Consider the following 11,695-nt stretch of genomic DNA (forward strand, 5'->3'; position numbering starts at 1 on the left):
GTTGTAAACGACAATCTCAATACGTCACATTATTCCGAAATCGCATCTGCATCAGGCACATTTATAGTTACTCCAGAAAAATTTGATATTATACCATCAACTAAAATGTATCAAAATACAAAATATACATCATCATCTCATCATCAGTTAATATTTCCTAGTCCTATTAGTATTTCAACCAGTTCACCAAAAACTAAATAATAAATACAGGAATTATGTCAAATGCCATCTCCAACAATACAAAAACAAAATCAAAAAACTCGACAAAAACTAATTAGTATATGTAAAAAACAAAAAAAAAAATGTTAAACCAAAAAAGCGCAATTATCTGTGGCTTATAAAAACAAAATTTAAAAAATATACTTAAAAAACAAAAACCAAGTATAAAAATTTTAATGTAAAATATAAAATTTAAATCTCAAAATTCAAAAGCAATAGTTTCCAATTTCCATGCAAATACAAAATAAAAATAGAAAACCATGGACATCTGAAAAAAAAATAGCATTTTAAATTTATTATAAATCTCCATCGACATACAAATACATGTATAAAAATAAAATAATACTACCTGGTGAAAACACTATGACGTTGGCTACAAAGTATTAATTATTCTCTTGGTTTCCCAAATGAATACATTCAACAAGTCAAGTATAAAGTTTCATCAATGAATTATCATCAAATAAATATATAGTTTTATTAAATGAAGTTGCTTTAATGAAATGTCTGGAATTTAACAAATCGCTTGATTGTATAGAAGGCTTTCAAGATCTGGGAGAATTTGGACAATCTGCTCTACCATCTAAAAATGCCCTAGTGATAATGATCCGTAGTCTTTATCAAAATTGGAAGTTTCCTTTTGCATTTTTTTTTTGTGGATCTGGTATAAAAGGATCCGAGGTAGTAAAAATAATAACGTTATGAGTAAAAAAACTTGATGAAGTTGGTTTGATAGCAGTAAGTATAGTATGTGATCAAGAGTCACAAAACCACAGGACGTTTGATTTACTAGGAGGGACTAAAACAAACCCAGTTGTCGATATTAATGATAAACAGATATGTCTTACATACGATGTCCCGCATCTCATTAAAAGTATACGTAATGACTTGATGAACGGCGATTTTGAAATTGGCGGTAAAAAAATTTAAAGATATTGAGGATACACATGCAATTTATATGAACAGTAAAACAGCTCGTTCAATGCCCAAAATAACAAAATCCAAATACATGGCAAAAAATGTCAATTAAGTATGCAACTCAAATATTCAGTAAATCAGTTTCAGCTTCAATTCGTACATGTATCGCCACGGGAGAATGAAAATCAGGCACAGCAGGAAACACAGCAGAGTTTTAATGCAAATAAATGATACTTTTGATATTTTAAACAGCAAAAACTTGTACGACAAAAATCCTAATTCTCGGCCTTTAAGTAATGCTAACAATTATTTATTTAATACTTTAAAAAATACTCGCAACACATTTTTCAAGCTAAAAAACTCCATAAAAACAAAAATAATAATAACTCACAGCCACCGTGTTTTATAGGAATGATTTGGTCAATAAATTTGATTTTAGCTCTATATGAACGAGAAAATGCGATGTATTAAATAATTGTGATTCTGGAAATCCGTATTTCTTATTAACTAATCGATTATGTAAGGACCCATTAGAAAATCTTTTTTCAATAATGCGACAAAAAAATGAGCATAATCGAAATCCCACTTCAAGAATGTTCAGAAATCGTTATGCAAATATTTGTACATTTAATTTTATGAAATGTTCAGAGTTGTGCAATTGCGAAGATGATAATTATGTTTTTCTTACTATTGATGTTTTAACTGATATTTCCAATAATAAAGGAACAACCACCAAAGACAGTGCAGAAAAACAAGTACTCGATGAATTATTGATCTCAAAGTTAGATTTGTCTCCCACTTTGTCTCCATGTACATTGTACACAGCATATTTCAGAAAAAAACAACGATATCCACATTAGAGACATGCTCAATTATATATTTTACTAGTTATTTGGACAAATTAATAAAAAACAATAACACAATGAACGACAAAAATGAATTTTTGATACTTAACCAAATGTATGAAGGTGTTTATAATGGAGGTTTGAAGACACCCTCAGATGAAATTGTAAAAATATCTACGATGTGTCTAAAACTCTTTGAAAGTAATTGGGAGCTCATACAATTAAAAAAAGGAATTGTAAACGTATTAATGCAGTCAATCACAAGACCTAGATAAAATTGAAATTTATTTATTTATCTTGATCTATATGAATTAATACGATATTATGACGTCAACTTAAAATTAAACTATGGTTATCTAGTATCAACACTGCACTCGACACCACTACTTACATTCACTACTTAGGTACTTAACATTATTTTTTCAATATATATACAAACAGCATATTGATAATACAAGTTACTCAAATCCGCGGACTAAAATACGTCAAAACAATATACGTTCTAAACGTAATAAGAATAAGGAACTCGGCCATTCCATGACATTGTGGCGGCGTTGTGAAACGTATTCGATTAGAATTTAGAATATCCGTAACAGGAATGTATGCGATGTGAGTGATGGCTGTTGAAAAGTGGCGATCGCCGCCCGCCGGTACCGACATTGACGATGCCGATCGTACTGAAGAACGAGTAATTGCCTCCTACTGCATGCGATCCTGGTACAGCAAACTCCATTTCATCGGACGCAATTTATACGCGGCGGTTAGCATATAATGGACTGCGGCTACAAATTGTTGAACACTGTTCAATGGTCGACTCGAATTATAGCGCTTGCGCCTTTTATTTCCGGACGGACAATTGCGTGTAATATATTAAAATAATATAATATCTTTAACTGTTTTTAAACTATATGTACCTATTAAATAGATCTGCTCAGACGTTTGGTCGTTGCCACTCGCAAGTCGCATTACATTTATGAAATTTTTTTTTTTTTAAGCTTCGGCGACTAGGGCCATTAGCTGGGGGGGGGGGGGGGGGGGGGGGGGGGTTTTTTTTTTGGTTGTTGGGGGGGGGGGGGGGGGGGGGGCTTTTGGGGGGGGGGGGGGGGGTGGTACTGTAGGTTTTTTTTGATGGAACACGTGTGTGATGGTTTGGCAGAATTTCTAGTGGGCACCCGTAGGTTTCTGCCATGCCCGGGTGGGCGGCGGCGGCTTCTCTCTCCAGACACCGTGACTGCCTGAAGAGCGACGCCGCCCGTGACCGAGATTCGAACCGACGTCTTGGTCCGCTTGGCCATTTCCCCCCCCCCCCCCCATTTATGAAATTATTCTTCGCGTATAGGATTACTGTGTATGAATACTATCATAGAATTACGTAACTAGAATATTATAATAATGCGACGGGATACCTAGCTAAAAAATTTTTTTCTAGTTTGATTGACCGGGTGGAGTAAATGTTATGTTCAATTATAACTTGTGATTTGTGAAATAGGGAGGGGCTTAATGTTCGATGTCAAATAGGGAAAATATAGAGGCATAAACATAAGATTACATTTAATAAACAAGATTTTAGAAATTAAATAATGTCATATTACATAAATTCAAATTTCAATTACATTAAATAGGTGTTAAAATAAAATAAAATATACTAGGATTATCGCCAACGATTATACCACGTAGAATACAACAGTTATTGTCCGATCACTAAAGTTAACCAACGTCGGGAGACGGGCGTAGTTAGTACTAGGATGGGTGACCGCTTGGGAACACTATGTGCCGTTGACATATTTATTTTAATTTATTCCATCACAAAAAATATATGGTTATTTTCAAATAACTGACATTTTCTTCAGTAATTCTTTAATTTTTAATTAGTAAACTGATAATTGATTTATAAATATTATTTTAAATTATTAAGTTAATATATTAAGTTTATGTAATTTATATAATATATTAGTTATAAATGATGACTATTATATATTAATCTAATAAATTCAAAAATTATTATTTTAAATTCAGATATTTCACTTATATATATTATATATTATTAATGTGTTACTCAAAAATTGTGATTATTAGATCAGGGCTTAAATTTTATAGAATGTACAAATTATATCAAGAAGTAGATACTGTAGGTAATATTTGTTACATCTTAAATATGAGTTATGAGTTATGACTTATACTTAAATAAATAATTGTACATTATAGGATTGACTAACATACACAACATACATATACTTGACACCTTTTGGCAATTTTGGGTTTTCACCTCTATCCAAATTGTTATGTTTTCTTAAAATTACATGCAGCAGTTATTTAAACTTTTTAAATTATAGTTATTTAACAGTTATATTTCTATTTATAGTAATTAAAGTATGCATTACGATATACTAATAATTTTAAAGTTGTAAGTTTGATTGTCTACAACAGTCAACAATATTGATAAAAATCTGTTCTAATTGTGCTTAAATTCTTGACTAAAAAACTTATCCAGGAATGGGTAAAAACCCTTCTCTAGTTCTTGGATAGTACACCTGTTGGTACTTGGTGTTACACTGCCCATACTAAAGCGCACGTTAATATAATGAATATAATATATTCATATTGACGCATTATTTATAGCCTAGGTGTGTTATAAGCATGTAGGTATGTTGATAAATAGGTACTTACTATTTTGGAATAACAATTATTGTTTTACAATATTAAACCATACAAATAAATTTGATTTTTCTTTATTAAAAATGTATAATCCCATATATTATGTAGTTAAATATTAAAATCTCTATTCTACATTATATCATAGCCATGTACATATTAATATATTATATAATATGAATTAGTCTATGTATAATATATATATAGTATATACAATATAGGTACCTATAACAAATAGGTATAAAAAATTTTAAAGTAGAGTAAGTTGATAGTAGTAACTAGAGTTAGAATTTTAATGACCTAAAAAATACACAAAAATGCTTTAAAAAAATATGCAAAATGAACTAAAAACTCTAAAAAATTAACTTAAAAATGTACCTATAGATGAGCGAAAAAATTTTATTTTAAAATCATTTTTAATTGTTATTTATTCTGTTTTTATTTCACACAAAATAGATAGGTAAAAATTTGATTTAAGAATTAAATTAAAAAATATATTCAAATTTAAATTGACAATTAATTACCTATATTACTTTTTCAATATCAATGGACTGGAGTAGGTAATAGGGATTACCAATACAACATATATTAAAAAAAAGCTTAAAATAAACAAAAATGAGTTTTACATTATAATAAATTTACACAAAATTACAGTAATATTTGTAAAAATGACATTAAAAATGCAATAAAATACATTTGATACAAAAAATGCAAAATAAAAATTACACATTCTAAATCGTTATATAACAAATCAAATTTAGTTTTTAGTTAGAATTGTATAATACTTACAGAAAAATACAAAAATCATCAAAATCCTAGCTTTAGTGATAAGTGATAACTAATGAACAATGTATGCAATTACATACATGGAAAACGTATGCATAATATACTTTAGGTTCATCTAAAATTATAGGATTGAAGAGAACAGCATAATTATAGTGTGATATCATATATATACAAAATATAATGATTAGACACGATCAAGAATGACTAGACAATATTAGATTATTGAATATTTAATAGTATAAAATTGTCTGTTTTATGCAAAAACTGATATATTTCTTAATATTTATTGATTATAATAAATAGATATCCTTAATTTTTGTTAAATACATAAATTAATAAATATATTTAATATTAAAAAAAATTATAAAAACTTTTATGATTTTAAATTATCAATTATTGATAAATAGTGTGGTTACACCAATTTCAAATAATTAATTATGTTCTGATTTAAATAATTAATGTAAATGAAAAGTATAAAATTAAATCTTAATAGTATAGTTTAATAGTAAACAATTTTATCAAATAAGTAATTATTTCTTGATTTGAATAATTGTGGGCACCTTTTTTATTATAATGTTTGTGGTTTTACTCTATTTTTATTTCTATATATGTATCTTCTTTTCTTTACCTATGCCACTCTTTGTTAAATCAATCTCCCTTCTTATACATTTAAAAATCTTCTAGATTGACATAAGATACTAACTTTCTAAAAAATTTTTTACAGCCTATCTTTATAAATTTGCATGAAGTAATGAAGTAATTAGTTCTATTCAAACAATGATTAAAATTATATAAAAAATTATACATTCTATTCTAAAGATAATAATAATAGTGTCAATAATAATCTTAACTATATACTATCATAGTATTATACAATTTTAAACTTTAATTGAAATGAGTTACTAATCCAAATATTTTCAATGTTGCAAAGACTTAAGGCAAAAATTTTCACTTGTATGGCTTTTACTGAGGTGACCTAAATACAAGTAAAGAAAAAGAAAATAAGAGTAAGTAAAGAAGAATTTAAGTTCTAAATCATTGACCTAATCTATTTATGACAATATTATAGAGATTCCAGTTTTTGTTGATATTTTGGTGTCTATACCATACACGGTAAAATGAGACTTTATTTAATTTAACTTACCTATAAAATTATTATCAAACAATGCTTAAACTAAATCCTGAAGTAGTATAAAAGCCAATGGATCTGTAGTCTGCACATAGCTTACATTACTTATGCTTAACATGGCTCAGCATGGTTGGATAAGGTGATACCATGTTTCACGTTATTTTACTTATTGTTAGTAATTAGACTAACAGTATAAAAATGTATAATAATTGTTCATCATTTTGTTTATAATCAACATTTTTAAATTTGTTATGTAAATATAAAAAATATTGCTATTAAAATAAAAAAATTAATTAATATAATTATTTTTGAAGTGACAACCACAAATATTTTTTTCAGTTTTTTATAGTATAATTTCCAATGTAAAAACACAGTATTTTTCAAACAATTTCAGATTTAGAGCATAAAAAAAATCTTGAAAAACAAGATTAAAAAGTGAGAAATTAGATAACTATTCTGCTGTACAGAAGGAGTCAAGTGTATTATTGAATAAATAAGGTCTTTAATTTATCTGTTAAATTGGAATTCAATAATAAATCATTATATTTATAGCCTTATAGGCGATATCCAGTGTTTGGAAATAATGCTGTTCAAATGTTTATATTTATATTAGTGAAGGATACATGAAGGCTACTCATTTTTTTCAAATAGAACATGAACAATGTTTATACTTTTAATGAATTTAAAAAAAAATTATTAATTAATTAAATAAATTAAACAATTAAAAAAAAAATTGAAAGAGCGTTCAACGTTGATCAAGAATAATGAGGCATATTTCATACTTGATATACCAGATGGTATTAATTCAATATTTATTAATGTGTTTTAATTTTTATTCAGAAAAATACTTTTAATAGTTTTTATATGTTGTAAATCAACATTTTTAGCTAGGATGTAATTTAATTATTTTTTTATTATTACTCCAGATTCTCTGTGAACTTTTTTTAATTTGTTTGCTGCATTTGCCACTATTGAAATACTTTTAATAATGGTTGGATTTGAAGTTTCTAATTTTCTTATTCCTTTGACTAAAAAACAAAAATTTGGGGAAATATAATATGCTAAATGATTTTCAGGTCGTTAACTTGCATAATACAGCAGCTTATGTAGTAACAATTGTATTTGAATGAAAATTTCCAATATAATAATAGTTATTGACAATATTTCTTAAATTTTAAAAACCTATGTATAAAAATACAATATATTATGTATTTATTGGTAAAATAAAAAAGTGTTTTTATATTCACAATGTAATGAAAACCTACTGATTTTTAATCAGAATTTTATTGTGAAAACTGCATTCAATAAAATTATGCATTCACATAAAAATTCACATCCTACTATCGGTAATAGGCTAATCTTAATTAAATTGATATAAACAATAAACGGTTAATAAAAATAAAATTAAAACATTGAAATGTAAGAATTTATTTATTCAAATAATGTGAATGTAAATGTGTTACAAAAAAAAAAAAAAAAAAATGAATATTAATGAGAATTAATTTAATGTTTTAGTAAATGCTCTGAACACTGGTGATATCTTTTTTTATAATTAATCTAAATATTTTGAAAATATCAATGTGTATAGTAAATATAATAATATACATAAGTTTTGAATTACGCCTATTAGTTTATAAATTATTTATGACCAGTTTAAATCATAAATAAGTTGATACTAATAATATTTATAGAGTATTCGACTTGCATTATTAAAAATTAACCAAGTTATTCAATTTAAAATGTAAAAGTATAATTTATTGTACAAAATCAAAATTTTTGTTGAAAAAATAAGAATCTTTGACAATTTTTAATTTAGAAATTAAATTAAATTAACTTTAACAATTAGTTATTTTTGGATAGCAATACAATTTGTCTGAACACCAGCTTTTGTGATAAAGTGAACTTGTAGGCCATAAGTACTTGCTTTATTTTTAACTACTTCAAAGTCATCTGGGTTTTTGTTTAACATAACTGTTAATACATCATCCTCACCATTATAAAACTCGATTAAACGTGTATTGAATACTTCCCAAAATTCAGGAGCCAACCTTTCATTATCGTCAGCATTATTTTCATCTTTAAATGTAATTAACTCAATGTTATGATGAAATTTTTGATCTTTTTCTAATTTATAATTTTCATCATGTATTGTTTCATTTTGAGGTTCAAGTTTCAGTGCAATTTGAATCTTTTTCTTTGCTTCTGTAAAATTTTTAAGTAAGCGTAATGCTTTACCCCAGTTAAAAAATAATTTTACAGAGCGTTTAGAAAACCTTTCTGAATATTTCATTGCCTCCATACCCATACGACATACTTTATTAAAAGCACATTGCTTTAAATAGCATAAGCTTAAATTTGTATAAAATTTATTCAAATATTTCATCATTTCTATTTCTTCATTGTTATTTTTGCATCCAGCTAAATGCAGTAGTTCCAGTGCTCTGTTATACTTATATATAGCTTTTTCCATATTCTTAAGTTTAAATTGTTCATTAGCTTCAAAATGTAATTTTTTAACTTGTACAAGAGTTTTATTAAACAAGTTAGGATCACGATTTTCTCTGTCAAAGATTAAGATATTTTCAGGCGATAAAAAGGAAACAAGATGGACATCAAATAGAATAGTTGCCTTTGGTGGTATGCGAGGTGGGCATCCTAATTCTTTGTAAGCTAATTCTGGCTTTATTATAAACCTTGCGTGTTCACCCGTAGTCATTGTTTTTATACCCATTTCTAATCCTGGTATGAGTTCACCATTACCCAATGTAAATTTTTTTGGTCGTCTTCCTTGAATATATGTAACATCAAATGGTTCTTGAAGGTTTGATATATAAGCAATATAATGTATAAAAACTACATAGTTTTCAGGTACAACTTGACCAATTCCTACAAAAAAGAAAAATAATTAAAACTTATACTATTTAATCAACTAAGAATACTAAGTAAACAGAAAGAAATTCATCAGATGTTATAATTTAAAGCTTTCACCAATATAGTTTATACATATAATACATAATTTATATTAAATACTAACATAAAACGTTGAGAATTTGTTGAAAAACATAAACATTTCAAAAATTATAAAATGAAATTTTAAATAGGTGTAATAAAGTAGCGCACTTAAGCACCAATAATTTTTCATTTATTAAATTTAAAGTATGAAATGTATATGTTATGGGCAAAGTGGAAAATTCGAGGTATATGGGGCAATATAAATTGTGAAGTATGTATACAAAATAATCTGCATAATATATTATGTTTTTATTGCAAATTATTAATATTACATAATATAATATATTAATATTATTTTTTTTCTTATAAAATATAAATAGTTATATGTTACGTCTATCCTTTGGTTAAACACTAATGACATTTTGTGAATGCACTATATATCCCGATAATGAAACCAATAAATATTTTATCTCATATAATTTTGGTACGTACAGTTTTACTTTAGTTGTAGTATACTGTCACTCAGTTTATATTGTGCAGTGCTTAAACAAACTTTATTTATTTTCTACATTTTATTTAAAATGGAAAAATTTAATGCAAAATTGAATATTGTGTTAAATGAAAAAAATGTAAATAATGTGTATTTAACCAAATTAAAATACGACAAATTAATTGAACATATAATTAATATAAAGAATAGTTCCCAAAAGTTAAAGCCAAATGATTATAAACTCTTGAAGAAATATGATGTAATAAAAATATCTGAAATTAACAAACTAATTGTTCCAGTAACTGCAGGTAATAATAAAAAAAATATATATTTAAAAAAAAAAAAACAATATATTACTGCAGTTTTATTATAGATACCTTTATTGTTTTTATAATATATTATCATTGATTATTTATTAAATTATTATATTATTATATTATTAAATATTTATAATAAACAGCAAATAGACTATATGTACATGTACATCAAAATGCCATTCAAGCAGTACATGTGAAAATAAATAATTTAATTGAATTGAATTTTTATTTTAATTAATTAATATAAATAGTATAATAGTATAAGTATAATAAATAGTATAATTAGTAAAAAAAAAATTAAAATTATTTGAAATAAATTAGTATAAATAAAAATAATAATAATATAAAAATTAATTAATTATTAATTATGTAATTGTTAGAATAAATGTACTTCACAATATTTTAAATGTATAATTTAAGCTAATTTATCATTTGATGATTATTAATTATGTATAATAATGTAATATTAATAATTTGCAATAAAAAATTATTTTGTATAAATACTTCACAATTTATATTGCCCAATATACCTCGGACATACATTGTCCGAATTTTCCACTTTTCCCGTAACATATATACCACATAAATGTTTGTTTTTGATGAGTAATTAAAATGTAAAAGTATATATTAACCTTGTTCCTGTAATATTTTTAACACCTTGCGATCGCCAGTTAGATCTTGGTAGTTTTCATCAGTAATGAGGTGGTTAAAAGCTTCCACATCGTCATTTTCTTCTCCAATCATATCGAAGTTAATAAATTCTGCCAGCTCGTCTGAGTTATAAAAAAACTTATCATTAACATCTTCGTTGGTTGAGTTATCCACCGTAAAATAACATCCGTCCTGTTTGCTCAGTATTTCTTTCGAAGCGGTCTCCAGTATACTGAGTACATTGGGCGGAAACTCGTCAGTTTCGTCAGCCATTTAAAACGATTCGAATAGAATGCGATGTTGTTATAATGTTAAGTATATGATCGAAGAAACAAGCTAATAAAATATTACACGTTATATTGATAACAATAAACAATAATCATGCACCTAATAAATGATCGACTTTAAAATGATACAAGACGATTCATGTCTGTTAGTAGTGTTACTTCAAATACTATAAATTTGGTTACTTATAGCATTGATTATAAATACAATAGATCGCTCACTGCCCGTATAAAAAATCGGTAGCCACTTCCGTTTCAGTTACATTGCTTATTTAAGGAGTATATTGTGAAAATGCCAATCAAATAACTGGATTAAATTTTCAGTACCTATCTAAACTTATACTTTTGAATAACTCATCTTTATTAAATCGTTTGAGCATAAATCGTTATCGTTACGCATTTCTAAAATGTGAATATTCAAAAATGCGTAACGTTCTGTTTGATTTAACTTTATC

At 26.2% G+C, this 11,695-nt stretch overlaps 1 protein-coding gene across 1 annotated transcript; it reads right to left on the bottom strand.

Annotated features, from left to right (window-relative positions):
* Window positions 1-8,328: 8,328 nt before the first annotated feature.
* Window positions 8,329-11,420, bottom strand: LOC112592149 (inactive peptidyl-prolyl cis-trans isomerase FKBP6-like). Its single transcript, XM_025336148.1, has 2 exons — window positions 10,938-11,420; window positions 8,329-9,432 (listed from the first exon to the last, which is right to left on the bottom strand). Exons 1-2 carry the CDS (start codon window positions 11,227-11,229, stop codon window positions 8,393-8,395), a joined length of 1,332 nt encoding a protein of 443 aa, XP_025191933.1. The 5' UTR covers window positions 11,230-11,420; the 3' UTR covers window positions 8,329-8,392.
* Window positions 11,421-11,695: the final 275 nt, after the last annotated feature.

This window comes from Melanaphis sacchari, unplaced genomic scaffold (genome assembly GCF_002803265.2).
Source record: "Melanaphis sacchari strain LSU unplaced genomic scaffold, SCAv2.0 Contig159_pilon_pilon, whole genome shotgun sequence".
In the NCBI taxonomy this organism is placed as follows: domain Eukaryota; kingdom Metazoa; phylum Arthropoda; class Insecta; order Hemiptera; family Aphididae; genus Melanaphis; species Melanaphis sacchari.

Excerpts from the sequence above, each read along its gene's own strand:
- LOC112592149 (XM_025336148.1), bottom strand. The coding sequence starts at position 11,229 with ATGGCTGACGAAACTGACGAGTTTCCGCCCAATGTACTCAGTATACTG. Across the intron at positions 9,433-10,937 it reads AAAAATATTACAGGAACAAG|GAATTGGTCAAGTTGTACCT; the intron begins GTTAATATATAC and ends TCTTTTTTGTAG.